General features: G+C 29.9%; 2 protein-coding genes across 3 annotated transcripts in view; both read left to right on the top strand.

The window, feature by feature from the left end:
• Positions 1–15,357, top strand: part of LOC124372653 (thymosin beta-like) — a 29,285-nt gene extending 13,928 nt beyond the window's left edge. Inside the window, exons 2-6 of one of the 2 annotated variants that reach the window (XM_046831057.1) lie at positions 652–780; positions 3,332–3,445; positions 10,302–10,415; positions 12,874–12,987; positions 15,257–15,357. In XM_046831057.1, the coding sequence (XP_046687013.1) occupies positions 657–780; positions 3,332–3,445; positions 10,302–10,415; positions 12,874–12,987; positions 15,257–15,342 (552 nt within the window). In that variant the 5' untranslated portion in view covers positions 652–656 and the 3' untranslated portion in view covers positions 15,343–15,357. The remainder of the gene's footprint in view (positions 1–651; positions 781–3,331; positions 3,446–10,301; positions 10,416–12,873; positions 12,988–15,256) is intronic. The other variant, XM_046831058.1, reaches the window with a different exon arrangement.
• Positions 15,346–15,839, top strand: LOC124372652 (the record flags this gene model as incomplete). Its single annotated transcript, XM_046831056.1, has 2 exons — positions 15,346–15,445; positions 15,697–15,839. Coding segments are annotated over 2 exons (243 nt in total), but the record flags the coding sequence as incomplete, so codon positions are not given.
• Positions 15,840–17,015: the final 1,176 nt, after the last annotated feature.

The raw sequence follows: 17,015 nt of genomic DNA, 5'->3' as shown, positions 1-17,015 counted from the left end.
TTCCACATTTTTTGGAGATAAAATATTGAAATTTTGAATAAAAACTTGAATTGATGTCCTTAAAACAGCCAACAATCAATAGCATTGAGAAATTAGTTAGTTTAGGGCCAACTGTAACATTTCTCTTTCAGACAGGTGTCCCTAAACTTTCTAGCGACACTGTAAATATAATAATAAACATTACTCAGAATACATCCTATCAATGTGAACCTTCTATACCCAGTTGTTTGGGAGACAACACTGTACACTTTGTAGATCTGGAGGCTTGGTCATTCGTTTTTCAGTCTCTTACACTAATTTTGTTTTTGAAGAGTTAAAAACAAGATCATTGTTATCACAATACTACTTTGTGGTGCTCACTGCAATTTAGTTATATTAATAATAATATATTAAATAAATTTATTCACATTATTTTTAAGATTAAAAAAACAAGAATTATATATTTTGTATATATTTCCAAAAAAATTCCTGGAATGATATTCTATTTATTTTAAAAACATATTAATGGTGTTTTTGACAGAGTTGTTTATTAGTTACTAAGTCTGCCTTAAAATTCATATTTATCGTTATCATTTAAAAATACTTTTCTTTGATTTTAAACTCTGATAAACATCAAAATCCAGAAATTTATTTCAGTGTCATATTTTACAGCAAACATGACGAGTCCGTCTAGCCCAAAGAACCTTCCCAATGACCTCAAGAGCCAGCTCGAAGGCTTCAATACAGACAATATGAAGAAAGCAGATACTAATGAAAAAATTGTTCTTCCTACAGCTGAAGGTATTGTACCAAACTAATACACAAAGTTCAGTATGAATTATCATATAGCAATGATTAGTAAATATCATTGTTATCATGCACCAAGTAGTAGTTTTGTCATCTAGTTTGTAATGCTGCAATTTACTAAAACATTAAATTGTGCTTTATCTGTTATCAAAGAGAATTTTGAATTAAAAATAGGACATGAGAAATATAAAAGTTGTTTGTCACAATTAACGATTAATTGTGGAGGATATTTTCTCTTTCCCCACTACTACTCTTCAGTACTACTCTTGTCACCTTCTCTTATCACTTCTTATTGTAATATATTCTTAATAGGATTAGATTACAAACATAACTCTATTCTACACTTGTCTATAAGATAATATTTCTTTATTTATTACTTTGTTATTGGAATACTATCTTATAGAAAAGTAATATATATATATATTGAAATATTAATAAGTAGCTGTTTTTAACATGCAGCTTCACACACAATTTTCAAAATTAAAGGGTGCAGCCTTTTTAGTGAAAGCAATGATGTAATGTGATGGAGCTGTACAGGTATGATAATTTTCAAAGAGAGGTAGGTATATGTATGGTACTTATTATTTTAGTGGCCATGGTTAAGCGATTAATAAGTTAAATACAACTTTTTAAGTGTTCATGTATTTTTTGCGAGTGTAGAAGCAGGTCAGGGAAACCTACTTTGATAAAAAAAGTCCACCTCTAGTGTTCGTAATCTATGTCCGGTCTAAGATATCTCCACTACGATAAGTTGAGTTTGCATATAGGACTGATGAGTCTTATGTCTATGGCCTTTTTATTAAAAAAGGGTTTAAAAATGTCTATCCTCATAGTTTAGTTTCACTTCCACTCTAATTGATTTATGGTGCCAAAGTTAAGTTTGCCTAGTTGCCCTGACCAAGAAAATAAATACATATGTAGATTTTTAAAGACCTACTTTAGTCAAAAGGTTCAATTACCGGCCCTTGTATTCTACTTCCGGACTAAGATATTTCAAGTGCCATAGTTGAGTTTACCTTTACATAACAATAAAGAGGATATACATTACTCCTCATGTATGATTGAAAATTTACTGCAGTAAAAAGGTGTCTTTTACTACTTTTTAAATTTACTTCCTATCTAATTTATTTACACTTACACACTTGAGTTTGCTTTGTTACTCCGACTAAGAAAATATACATATATATATATGTAGATCTCGCTAACCAACTTGGATTAAAAAAAGTGTCTACTTCTGGTGTGCAATATTTCTGGTGCTATAATCGATTTTTCATTGTTTACCCTGATCAATTAAATGCTAACGTAAACTAAAAAAGGCAACTTTGGTTGAAAAGTATCAGCTTCTATATCTTGGGTTCTTTTGGCATAAGAGGAAAAGTGTAAAATCCTGTAAACTAAGTTCATTCGACATTTCAAAATAACGTTTATAATAAATTGTACATGATAGAAGTCATTGTTGTTTTTTCGGACTGGAAGAGGATGACTCTTTGATTCCTTTTTTTTTGTCCATTCCCTGTTTCTCCATAAAGCACACTGAAAATGTCATATACAACCTCAAGAAACCAAACCTTTTTGTACCTTTTGTGCAAACTGTCTGAATCTGTTGGTTTTCTTGCAAAAAACTATGAAAGCACTTTGTAAAAAACAAACTATTAAAAAGGAATCTAGTTAACATGTTTTACCAGAAATAGGACAAAGTAAGTCTGTTTGAGCCTGTATTTTCCTTTAACTTGTCATGCAATAGTTTTTATGCAGAAATGTACTTCCTGTTTTGTCTTAAGTCTTATTAATATTTAAGTTGATCCTGATTAAGAGCTAAATGTGGTTATCCCTAATAATTTAGAGACATAGAACTTGGAAATATGCCAAATATAACAAGTGTGAAAGTAGTTATGTAGCAAAATTTTTGGAATCAACCGTTTAAAAAAAAATATATACTTGACACATCATATTTTGGAATGTAAAAATAGAAAATACTAACCTCTTTGGATACAACTGTCTAATTAATCTACTTATAGTGTCTGATGAGTAGATTAAAAATGACAAGTACTCATGTGTTTAAAGTTTGTTATTAACAATGGATAATTTTAAAGGATAGTGGATTCGGATAACAATGGCAAATGTCGGAAATCCTACTATCCTTTCAAGTTCTTATAGTGGCAAGTAACTAAATATTACTATGGACTAGTAAACATTCTCAAAATCAAATGCAAATATTTGTTGTGTTTCAAAATATAAAAGTCGTGTAGAGATCGTGCAAGTTGTTTTGAGGAAGTTTATTATCAATGTATAAGAACAAAAAAAAGTTAAGAAAATTGTTTTCTTATTCACTTATAATTATAAGACATAACTTTTCAGTAATTGTAAAACTACTCTAGTGAATGAATGTTAATGCTTTGTACTATGTAGATGTATTGTTAGTTTTCATGTACTTCTGTGCTTTTAGTTTGATGTTGGTATTGTGTAGTTCGTTACTGGATAATAGAAGTGTCTTGCTATTGCATGTTCTGTTGCATGTGTTTTATCGTAATTTTTGTTACAATAGACGTTAAACAGGAGAAACAACATAATCAACTCATACACAGTGTTGAGAATTTTAAAGCTGACAAATTAAAAAGAACCAACACTCTGGAGAAAATTGTTCTACCCAATGCTGAAGGTATGATTATAATATGTTAATGTATAATTAACACTTTTAAACCTAACCAACAAGTTGGTTAATGTACCGTGATAATAGCAACTTATAAGTCCTTCTGTTATATAACATTATTTAAACATAATTATTGTGGTCTTTGAATATTATTGATCTGTTTTTCATTATATTTTTTCCGTGCAAATGGTGGTCTGATTTATTTCCAACCATCTGGTATTATATTTAAATGTATAGTACGTTAACCCTTTGGGTGCCACAGTGATTGATTTTTCATTGCTGGATAACCTTGCTAAAAAGTGCCAGGTCACAATCTGTTGTCGCCAAATATTATCGTAAAAATTAATCATGATCCTTTTTATATCCTATATTGTTTTTTAAAATATTATATTTTTTAACTATCCTACAATAGAAAACAAATATGTAATTCAAATTGTCCTTTGTGTAAATTAAGATAAAAACACAAAACAAGAGTTGCAGTAACAGCTGGCGATGAACAGCTGACACCTAGTTGGCGCTTGAACAACTCGCTGCATATAGCAGTCTGTTAAGTGCTTTGTTAAGTTAATATTTTTGGTAGTTAAGGAAATTGTTGTAACTGTTTCTTTAATTGTTGTATACAATACATGGGTCGTGATCTCTTAACCGTAAGTAAAGATGAGAGACAATTACTTAGAGATTTGTCAAGTAAAGATGGTGATAATGACAGCTTTTAATTTTATAAAATATTTGATGATGACACTGATGAAGACCCTACCTAAACATCAGAACTGGACACATGATGAAGATTTGTGAACCTTAATTCTTCGATCATACGCCCACACTGCATGTGAACTGTATGTACATAATCTCAAAAAACTGTTATGTAACTATTGTATTCCTGGAAAATATGGTACTATTATCTTTTCTCACATTTACAAGGTTGTAATAAACTTTAAAAAATTGTTCCCACACTATCATTTTTTGTTTTTAATTTGTAAAAAGAGTAAAAAAAGAATAGTTATATACATTTTTAATATTCTGCAGTTGTTTTGGTTTTATGTTATTTTCTTGTTGTGCATTTCAATTCAAACATATTGATACCATTTTTATTAAAATACCATAAAAAATATAAAATAATTATAATTTTTCCCCTGAATCTCTGTAATATAGTTCAGTATTGATTGACACTTCTTATATACGACATACAACATAATTGTGAGATAAATTTCTCATTTACTCAATTAATACTACTGTGGCATTCAAAGGGTTAATGAATAGATCAAAATTAGATCATTGCAATTTCTTAATATGCAACTAATCACTGATTTACTAGCTCTTGCTCTTTATTAATTATTATCACTTTTACCAATGTGTATTATATTTGTTGTTTATTATGATTCGAGTTTGCTACAAACAAGATATTAATAGCACGCCTAACTTTTACACCTAAAAATAGATGTACAGTGGCTAGAAACATTACTAGGACATGTAGAAAACTGATTTGTACGGTGAAATTAACAGTGTAATTGAAAAAGTTCCAGAAAAACCTCATCTAGATGTTGCAGTATGTCAATAAGAGTATTAGTTCTGGCATGGCATATAAAAATTGCTGTACACCTCCATATAGAACCAAATGGCAAATACCATACTTAGGTGGTATCCTAGCTGGACGGCAAGAGATACATGACCTACAAGGGCGACGGCCACTGCTGTCAGTGGCAAAATGTGTGTTCACACTGAGCGCTGTGATAAGGCGGCATGTCGTGAAGACCGAGGCAGCTATGCTTGATCCCACTCTGTCGTGTCACCGGTGTAATGCTACGGACTCTTGTGACAGTCACCCTTGTTGTGCTCAGCTAGGGCATTCACACTACTTACCATGTGTTTGTATCGGTCGATTTTGTTGGTCGCATCGCTCTTGTCGTCCAGCTCGGACACCTCTTTATTTGGTTATTATTTGATCCAATCGTCAACAGGTCGTTTTATCAAATGTTGTATAACGTTGACCTCTCAAATAATAATATAAAAATTGAGTGAAGAACTGATAGTTTGATCCTTAAATTTTGTATTACTTGGAGGTGAATTGTAGGAAGGTTTTAAGTTTTTAAGAGTTAAAATCGAGTTTTCCTGTAAAATTTGACTACATCTGCACTAACTCCTTGGTTAGCATTGTTCAATGTCACCTTTGGATGTTGAGAGAGTGAAATTTAGCACTGGAAATGGTGTATGTAGTGAACTCTATTAATTTCTGAATTAAAAGAAACACAGAGTTTTACAATCCTAATACCGTGTTGTGGTATAAGCAAGTCAGCCGCTTAGCAAAGTATAAACAAATGGTCCAGGAAGACACACCGCTTGCGGTGGCAGAGTCACCAAGGACAAGCACTCGGCAAAAGACTGCTTGCTGATTCTAGCTCCGGCTTCACCAGATGGCTGATGGGGCTGGGCAGGGATCGGGTTAAACAAGTGATTGCCTTGATCACTGGACACGGCCACTTCAGGAAACACCTAAACACTCTAGGTTTACGAAATGAGGACTCAGAGTGTAGACTCTGCAATAAGTCTGAAGAGACTGCAAAACACATAATACTGGACTGTGAGAGACTGGGAGCAAGGAGAAGGGCTCTTTCGGTGATAAACAACCAGGCGACGAACCAGATGCTAGAATCGGGGAAAAGCTTCTTAGCCTAATTAAGGGCACAAAAATAGGCTTACCCCTCTAACATCAAAGGGGCACACAATAAGCTCAGGTTGACGTGTGAGGATCTGTGAATCCACCCCAATACCCTAAAGCAAAAAAAAAAAAAAAAAAAAAAAAAAAAAAAAAAAAAAAAAAAAAAAAAAAAAAAAAAAATCCTAATACCGTAACACTTAAAATGATGTCTCTTAGATTGAAGTGTTAAGAAAGTTAGAGAAATCTAAAACCTGAACACTGTGAGGTGAGTATCATTGGTGTAACCGTAGTAACAGCTTGATATGGTGGTTGCTTATAGTCCTATTGTTACTGCTTTGCAAAGTGCATGCGTCATTCTTCCATAATGAACTAGTCATAAATGTTCAGTTCATCAGTATGATTGTTAAACGTTTTTACAAATCAGATTAAATCACATTGTATCAAATAGATTAATTAATAAATTAAGTTAAGGGGATTCACCACTGAAAATAAGGAAAAAATATGAAATTTTCAAAAAAAGTTTTTTTTGTCATATTTTTGTCATTTGGAACCTACTGAACAAAAACATAATATCCTAAGACCTATATTTTAACCCTAAGTATGAAAAAATAACGTTTTTTGCAAGCGCGTCAATGTTCAAAATTTCACATTTTTACTAGATACCTTATTTTTTTACTAAAAAACATCATAATATCTTTTATATATTTCATTATAAATATGTAAACCAGATATTTAAATCTAGTTTAATACGCATATCAATCATTGTACTGTTTTATTTTCATTACTCTATGCTGTAGAAGAAGAAGAAGTAGTAATAGAATAAAAACAAAACAATTTGTGTTCTGTCATCTGTCATTCTACTGTTGAGTTTCAGGCTGTTTGTTTTGAGTGAAGTTTAGTTCATTTTTATGCCATGAAATATGGGAAGAGTCAAGAATACAAAAAAAAATGTTGCTAGAAGAAATAAGGACAATATTGCAAAGCGGTATGAGGTGCAACCTGCAACCTACGTCACCGACCGAACTTACAATTTATATATATATATATATATATATATGTATTTTATTGAACACTGACATAATAATATGACCTAATATTGATGTATAATACAACTTTTTGACCTAATATATTGTACAAATTTATTTCAGAACAATAAACTAAAAAATATACGTGATATATTAGTGTTGAACCTACGTTTACTTTTATTGCAGTTTTCCAAAAGTTTTGAATTTCCATAAGTTTTCAGACAAAAATCGATATATCTTGGGAACTAATTGAGATAGAATGTTCATATTTTTACCACATATATTAAGTAGATCTTTTTATAAATATTTAGGTAGAATTAGACTTTTAGGTATATATGATGAATAGAAACATAATTTTATATATATGCATGTTTTTTTTAAAAAAAGTCTAAAGTTTACTAAATTATTTTATTAAAACGAATAATGCTACCATGATAAATCTACCTAAATATTTAGATTAGATCCATATCTTCAAAATTAGACCATGAGTAGTGCAATATGTTGGATAGTTTCTTAGATATATCAATTTTAAATATGGTCTGAAAAACGCGAAAAAAAACCCCCGTTTTTATTCGCTGTAGGCTGTATATGACAACTATTTGGCCGTTTTATATTTTTGTATTTTTTGTTAGCCTACTACACACTAGAAAAAAAATGGTTAAGCTATTTTTATTGTGTATTTTAAAAAAAAGTATGTTTTCAGTGGTGAATCCCCTTAAATAAAATAAAATAAATTATTCCTATGCAAATTATTTATCTTAAGATCGCTGCATTATCTTAACTTTTATAACGTTGTTATGTAATCCCCTAATTGATATTATTTTTTAATAATTATAAGTTAAATCCCATAACATAAGAAATATATTTTTTGAATTAATCTTCATTCTAAACAAAATAATTGTTTTGTTTTTTTTAATATTGTTTGAATGCAAGTTATGACATAGAAATTGCAATTCCTCTCATATACTAAATCCACGGCTGTAAGTTTGATGATATGTACTCAGCAGCAAATTTCAACATCATTCCATAACTTTAACATTTATGCTAAATAAATCTTATGTTTATGAATTCTCCAAGTAGTCTTTGTAATAACATAAGCTAGATGTCTTGTTATACTGTGTCTGTGTGTTACAATATATTTTGTGGGACGACAATAAATATTCTTGATTGTTGTGTGGTTATTTTGTTACAGAACAAGTACACATTGAATCATACAAAATATTATATATCAAAAGCATTCCTATTGTCATTTTATGTTAGGTGTTAGGTCATTGTATAATATGTACAGTGAGAAGTTTTGTAAACAATAACAATTTAATTATCTTGAAATAGAACTGCTTTAGGTTTTAAATTCTATCACTGAAATACCCCTTTCGGCAGCTTAATAGAGGTGAAGTGGAAATTATTTAATCAGTGTGGGTTTTTACAGTGTTGACTGTAATAATTTATTTTTTCTGAATCCGATACCCACATTCTTCTGTCTTTAAATTTAATCACTATTTGCTTTCATAAAATTGCTTACTCTGAGTACATATAAACATTATATTTTAAATACAAATAAATTTAATTGTTTCTATCATTCCTTGGTATAAAATATAACTCTATTAATTGTGTAAAAGTCGACCAACCTCATACAATGTATAATACATATTATGTATGAAGGCTGTGTTAATAGTATTATTCAGAAAAATACTAAGATTACTACTTTCTTGTTTTTTAAGATCATTCTTGGGGGACATAAGTTAACAAAAATAGAAATGTAGCTTGTCCTATAATGAACAAATTTGTAATTAATAAGTACCCAGTTAAAACTTCTTTTTATATACTTTGAAAATTTTATTTGTATTGAGTTATATTTTTTAAATGCATATATAACATTATGTAACATTTTTATGAATTTCCAATTTATAATAATTGATATGTGTATAATAAAGCAATCAAAACCATATCTCATTTGCTAGTTCCTTCATCTGCATGCTTTCATAGTGACAATTTATGCACTGGCTTTTTTCACTTTTTTATACACTCCTGAATATATACAGTGAATATATATATATATATGTATGTATGTATATATTAAGAAACATTATTTTAGATATACTAATGAATGTTGTACTTTTGTGCACGTGTAAAATATGAATAACTTTGCTATCTTTTCTTTTTAATATGAATATCTTTTCTATAGAAGTATTTAGCTTTTAAATGCCTCACAGTGAACATATTATGTTTGTAATGTGTAGAATGTTTTTTTTTTCAGACGAATAGTCAGTATGAAAAATGTCTAGCTATATTTATATTTGTAGATTAAATTAAAAATTTCCATATTAGCTCTGAGACTTTATCTTTATTAAAACCGTCGTATATATACAAATTACTGATTACATTGGGCATTAATCATTGGCTAATTGTCAAGCTAATTGTCAGAATAGTAGCTCCATTTTCTTAAAGTTATCTACAATTATGAAAGTGAAATTTGCTTGAATATTTACTCTCAAAAATAAATTTTTTATAAAATATGAATCAATCATTAATATGGTTGGCACTCGTGATAATTTTCCCAATAATGATTTGACTAGCAATATTTTTGTTCAGTTCTGGTAATTAATGTTTTAGATGTTTTATTATCATAGACATTTTGAAACATCAGATGTCCATAAGAATCTTAATTTGAATTAATGGGACATATTCTCTCATGCACAGATGCGATGAACCTCTGTTAGCCAATATTTCTACACATATTAGTGTTTCTATCAATATATAATTTTTTTAACAAAGTTATGATTATTTAAAAATAATAAAGTAATCATATAATATAGATGGAATATTGTGCTCCTGTAGTATATATGTTTGTAAAATTATGATGGAAATAAAAAGGTTTTTTTTTAAATTTGACATACAAATTTATAGGTAGCGGTTAGACTTAATTTTCTTTAAATTTCTACCAATGGACAGAAATAGTGAAGGAAAATACTAAATCATTACTGTTAATGTTTAGTATTTAATAAACAAATATTAAAAATCTACTGTCGGTTTACCCATGGAATTCAAAAAGGGTTAATACCTGTACTTAAACATGTTTGCATAATTTCCTATTTCTGTTGACTTCTATTGTCTAATTCTTATGAACATTTGTGAAGAGTGTGATTGTAAGTTTCCTAATTGTATGCTTTCTAACTTGTTATAGATGTAGCAGCAGAGAAGTCACAGAAAGCTCTGATAGAGGATGTAGAGGGCTTTGACACAGGGAAGCTCAAACATGCCCAAACACAAGAAAAGAATCCTCTGCCTGATAAATTTGGTAGGTCTAGCTACAACACTATCTAAAACCTTGCTTGGCTTTCTTAAACACTTTTTCTTTTACGTGTTTTCGTGTGTTTGATTTTATCATTCAATCATAGTCCAATATGTTTTCAAACTTATTAATTGACATGATATTCATTACTTACTTTCATTAATTTTTAGAATGTTGCATGCAATTGTATAAATTTACAATCATAATTAATTTTAATTATTAGTATATTAAAAAATTTAATATTATAAAAATTATTACAATGTATTTTTAATTCATTGCATGTATTAAACATTACTTTACAATTTTGTCACTTTTCTCTACAGATTGTCTATTAGAAAAGAAGTTATTTTCACTCAACAATTATTGTGCACATTTTTTCATCAAAAAGGTGCAATATTTTGTTTGAAGAAGATTCCTTTGTTGCTTTTTAATCACATTTGGTTTTGAATTTTTTTTAAATTATTAACACCTTTATTTGAAAAAGCAGTCATTATTAGACAATTTCTAAAAAGTAATGCAACAAGACATCTAAATAGACCACTCACTCGTGACAGTTTGACATAAAAACACATGTTTTAATAATTTTGTCAGTACTTGATAAATACATGATCTATCTTGTATTTACATTCTTTTACAAACACATTACAAATGGGTAAAATATTATTATAATTATGACTTATCAGGATTCACTGGTATCACTTGCTATTTTACTTTCATTTTATCATAATATTATAAAAATAAAAATAATCTTAAAATATATTTTTGAGGTTTTACCAATTACATTTAAGTTTACTTAAACAATATCTACTGTACATGGAATAAGCCTTAATATTTTTATTTGTATATTTACACAATTCATTGAATATTTCTATTACACATTTAAACAAGATGTTAACGTTTAAATTACTTGTTATTTGATTACTTTCTTTGTGACATATTGTGAATTGTGATACATGTCAATTAAACTGAGCTGATACATTACTAAGTCACTGAACAATTATAAGAGCAGGTAAATGAAAGGTTTTTGAGCACTTTGGTAAATCCATGACTTCAGAGCAGTCTGATATAGAACATGAGAGTTGTCCTGGGGTCAAAATTCAGGACATAAATCAGAGGTTACTGATAAATAAAGATAAGCAGTCTTCTTGTGTACATATACTTTTATGTTGATACTGATAAGAAAGTGGTTATCACAAGGTGATTGGAAGCTAGAGGTACTCCATGTCATGGCCTCTCACCTCTTATTTATGAAGAACACTTTTCCCAAAGCCAACTATATTTTGGTTTATTTACACAATTTAATGACTAGCTGGAATTGGTGTGTAAGATTTTGGCGTTCTTTTTGTTAAGGCTGCAAACTGAACAAAAAGAACAGTTTGGGATAGTAAGTGTGTTTCTCGCATGGCCGGTCGACATTTTAACCAAAAGGGTCTGTGTTCGTGTAGTGTTTCAGGATAACTAGGTGCCAAACACTGGTATATATGAGCCTAGATTTACAGTAGATTTTAATTGCATATTCTCAGGCAATGTTAATTTTATTTGTTCAAACAAATAATGAATATAAAAATACTGTCTTGAATAAAAAAAAAAAATCTGTTGTTAAATTATGATTAAATAACAAAAAAAGCAAATTCACCAAAAATGAAATTTGTATATATTTTTATAAGAAATAGAAATTTGGTTTTTCGTGGATAAAGATTTTTGTAGAAGCTGCATTATGGTATATGAATAAAGGAAACATGAAGGGTTGTTGAAGTTGTGCAACAATAAATTTTTTTCTATGTTAACAAACATCAATCATTGTTAAAAAATTACAAAAAAAGAAACGCCAAAATTGCTGAGAAAATATTTGTTTGTATAAACTTGTTAGAAGCGATACAGTGTAAGAAGCAATACAATGCAATACGACTAAGTATGATTATCTGGGTTATTGTATCTTTTAATAAAATAAAACATAGTATTACACAAAAAAATTAATACAATTCTTTATTGTGTAAAGAAATAATAAAAAAAAAACATAAATATACAGTAAAGTTGTATTACTTTACATTATTTTTAATAATACACATAATGTATGAAACAAACTCAACATGGGATTTTGACTTAATATATGATCACTTTTGCCTCTTATCAAGTTGCGTGAAAAAAGACCAATTGAAAATTTCAATGTTGAGATTTATTATTTGCTAGGCTGGTGGTAATGATGTTTCCTCACTTATATTTAGTGTCTGTGAAATAGTCATAAGTAGTTCAGTAATTGCTCTAAAACTTGAGGTTTGATGTACAATACAATAAATATTGGTAAGTATTCAAAAAGAAAACAGTATATTATTTTAAAAAGTAAATAGAACATACTTAGAGCATGTCAATGAAAGGTTTTTTGAGCACTTTGGTATGAACTAGAACTTTGGATATGTGTTTGTTGTGCATGTGTGTGATGCTTAAATTAATGCATTGCATGTAGCTGTACTGCAAGAAAAGCAGCATCTGAACCTCATAGAGGGTGTTGAACACTTTGACAAGTCAACCATGAAACATACAGAGACACAAGAAAAGAATCCTCTGCCTGGCACTCAAGGTACTGGTTTATGCTCATTTAGATTTTAAATTAAGGAAAATTCTGGTTGAATAGCTGTGTACAGTATTGTATTTCAGTTTATCATTCTTTTGCAGAAGCGTTGTAAATATGAAGAAGTGTTTCTGTAGTTCATGTTAATGTTAGTTATATATTAATTAATGCTTCATTTATTGCAAGTGGATCTATGTAAATATTAGATTCCTCAATAAATTTGTTATACAAATTATTGAGATAGGATTAAAAATGTAAATTTATCAACATTGATAACTTCTATATTCATTTTAAGTATACACATTATTATATGAGCTAACTACATAATCAAAACACTTGAACCAACAGTATTTGGTTAACCATTATAAAAAGCCGTCATTTAAATGGCATTCATGGATATCCCGTCCAATTATATACCCTCTCCTCATATTAATTACTTTTGAAGAAGTAAATAAGATTCAATTGTGATAAAATTAAGAGCAGGCTGTAGTGAGTTTTTTCCCATAAGAACAATGTTAAACTCCCTATAAAAATAGGTCAAAAGACCAAAAGCATTGTTGGAGACATGGCTCATTCGAAAAACCTATAAATACACATGCTTTTTTAGATTTTTTGTTAAGTTTATGCCTTTACAATGTTTAAATGATGAAGTACAAGTATTTGCGACTTTTTTAAAATAACCAATAAATATATAGAAAACTCATTATTTTATATTATAAACGTTTATAAAAATATATTGTTTGTCATATAAACTAAGTATTTCTGGTATCAATATGTTTTTGATCAAATATAATAAACCATGTTTGATCCAAAACAAACATATTTGGCTTTTTCTTGACACAATAGCATGATATGACAGTATTTTAAATTAACCAATGTAATTAGGCAGTTCCATAATCATGCTGTATCGAGATAGTTTTGTTATAAAACTTTGACTACATAGTTGTATAGTACTGTTGTCTTCTAGATAGCACCACAATACATGCTGTCAACTCCTCCCCATATTGTCCATCATATGTCAGGTTGGCATAACTGTGTAAAATATTATTTTTCTTGAAATGTAGTCAGTTGATGTTTGTTGTTTTAACAGATGGATCTTCCAAAGTATAACATTTCAGTTTGTAGCTTGAATCAAGTTTAACTTTGAATTAATGATTTTCCTAATGTAGGAATAGTTTATTAAATTGTGTTTATATCATTAACTTGTAATAAATCCACACCATACAAAAAATTATTAAATATAAATAATGTTTAACATGTTAAAGATAGATAAACTTCTAACTAACTGTGGATTAAGGATATCTAAAATACTTATAAAAGATATAGTGATTTGAAAACTTAAAATATTGCAAAAGACCCTAGAAAAACTTACCACAAAAAACTACAGGTAATTCATATCTTTATCTTTTTTGAGTGTGTATCATTTAATATTTTTCTGTTTACTTAACAGTACTTTCAGGTTGTTTAATTTGTTTTATTTTATTGGTTCCTTGAAGTCCATTCAAGCTCTAAACAGCAATAATTTGACTGTGCCTCTAGAGTAATATTTGTAATAGAAGTCATTAAATTGCTTAAAAAACTTAGTCCTTGTTGTTTATTCATTTTAAAATAGTTTTTAAAATTTTGAAAGAAGTTCAATAACTAACTATGAAGTATAGAACCAATCATTTTTGAAGAATGAAAATAAAATTTATAGTAGTTACCTATTGTTTTAAAAGTAAAATTTTTAGTAGCATTATTTTGAATATCGTATTATTAAACATTGTATTAACACTTTGTATTATTTATTTTGTGTTGAAGTGTTTAAACTTGAACCATTGTATGTTTGTTTTGTAGCAATTGAAAGCAGAGAAAGGCCGCAGCAGTTGATCGCTGGGATTGAGAACTTTGACACAACAAAGCTGAAAACATACAGAAACTTTGAACCATTGTATGTTTGTTTGTAGCAATTGAAGCAGAGAAAGGCCAGCAGCAGTTGATCGCTGGGATTGAGAACTTTGACACAACAAAGCTTGAAACATACAGTAAACTTTGAACCATTGTATGTTTTGTTTGTAGCAATTGAAGCAAGAGAAAGGCCAGCAGCAGTTGATCGCTGGGATTGAGAACTTTGACACAACAAAGCTGAAAACATACAGAAACTTGAACCATTGTATGTTTGTTTTGTAGCAATTGAAGCAGAGAAAGGCCAGCAGCAGTTGAATCGCTGGGATTGAGAACTTTGACACAACAAAGCTGAAACATACAGAAACTTGAACCATTGTATGTTTGTTTGTAGCAATTGAAGCAGAGAAAGGCCAGCAGCAGTTGATCGCTGGGATTGAGAACTTTGACACAACAAAGCTGAAACATACAGAAACTTGAACCGTTGTATGTTTGTTTGCAGCAATTGAAGCAGAGAAAGGCCAGCAGCAGTTGATCGCTGGGATTGAGAACTTTGACACAACAAAGCTGAAACATACGGAAACTTGAACTATTGTATGTTTGTTTCGTGTAGCAATTGAAGCAGAGAAAGGCCAGCAGCAGTTGATCGCTGGGATTGAGAACTTTGACACAACAAAGCTGAAACATACAGAAACTTGAACCATTGTATGTTTGTTTGTAGCAATTGAAGCAGAGAAAGGGCCTAGCAGCAGTTGATCGCTGGGGATTGAGAACTTTGACACAACAAAGCTGAAAACATACAGAAAACTTGAACCATTGTATGTTTGTTTGTAGCAATTGAAGCAGAGAAAGGCCAGCAGCAGTTGATCGCTGGGATTGAGAACTTTGACACAACAAAGCTGAAACATACAGAAACCTTAGAAAAGAACCCACTTCCTACTAAAGAAGGTACAAACAATGGAATATTATTTTACTAGATCTAAATTTAAATTGTCTGAACTATCACTTTGTTTTGTGGAAATTTTAATATGCTGTGTAATTAAACATTAATAAAACAATAAAATAAAGATTACAAAGTAATTCAATTTTTAATTTATAATGTTAAGAAGTTTAATAATGTATGACATAATTTTTATTATTATTTGTACATCTTGACAATGTGTAATGTTTAGGTGGGATATGATGCCGGTTGATCCAAGGAAATATGAAATACTTAATAAAATGTGCTAACACGACTACTCAGAATGTGAATATTATAACAAAACTGCTGAGTGTGGGAATGGGATTGTGCTAACACTGACTACTCAGAATGTGAATATTATTACAAAACTGCTGAGTGTGGGAATGGGATTGTGCTAACACTGACTACTCAGAATGTGAATATTATTACAAAACTGCTGAGTGTGGGAATGGGATTGTGCTAACACTGACTACTCAGAATGTGAATATTATTACAAAACTGCTGAGTGTGGGAATGGGACTTGTGCTAACACTGACTACTCAGAATGTGAATACTATTACAAAACTGCTGAGTGTGGGAATGGGATTGTGCTAACACTGACTACTCAGAATGTGAATATTATTACAAAACTGCTGAGTGTGTGGGAATGGGATTGTGCTAACACTGACTACTCAGAATGTGAATATTATTACAAAAACTGCCTGAGTGTGGGAATGGGATTGTGCTAACAACTGACCTACTCAGAATGTGAATAATTATTACAAAACTGCTGAGTGTGGGAATGGGATTGTTAAGCCCAGTGTTATTAAGAACCTGATAGGGCCTTATTGAAACCTTGTTCCGTCTATGCAATAATACTCGATAGAAAGATTCTAAAGAAATGTACTTGAAAACTTGGTACATGGTTCAATACTCCATTTTATCGGTTTATTTTATTATTATTCTGTCAGTAAGTCGAGCTACTTCGTTTTAGAGCAGTCCAAAAGTTATGTTATTGTACTAAACTTAGCTAAATGAAATATTATGGGTTCAGATCATAATAGTTTGTAGCATAACACAATAACGTATCTGCTGCCATTGTGCAGTGTCGAGTCACTGACTTTTTGATGAAAGTATGAATTTACAAACTCAAGCATTGTGTGTTTATTTACTGTCCCATAAAAATAAAGTTTCATCAATAAAATTTTTTGTA

Source organism: Homalodisca vitripennis, unplaced genomic scaffold, assembly GCF_021130785.1.
Source record: "Homalodisca vitripennis isolate AUS2020 unplaced genomic scaffold, UT_GWSS_2.1 ScUCBcl_3686;HRSCAF=9365, whole genome shotgun sequence".
Lineage (NCBI taxonomy): Eukaryota > Metazoa > Arthropoda > Insecta > Hemiptera > Cicadellidae > Homalodisca > Homalodisca vitripennis.
This window is presented reverse-complemented; position numbering and strand designations above follow the sequence as displayed.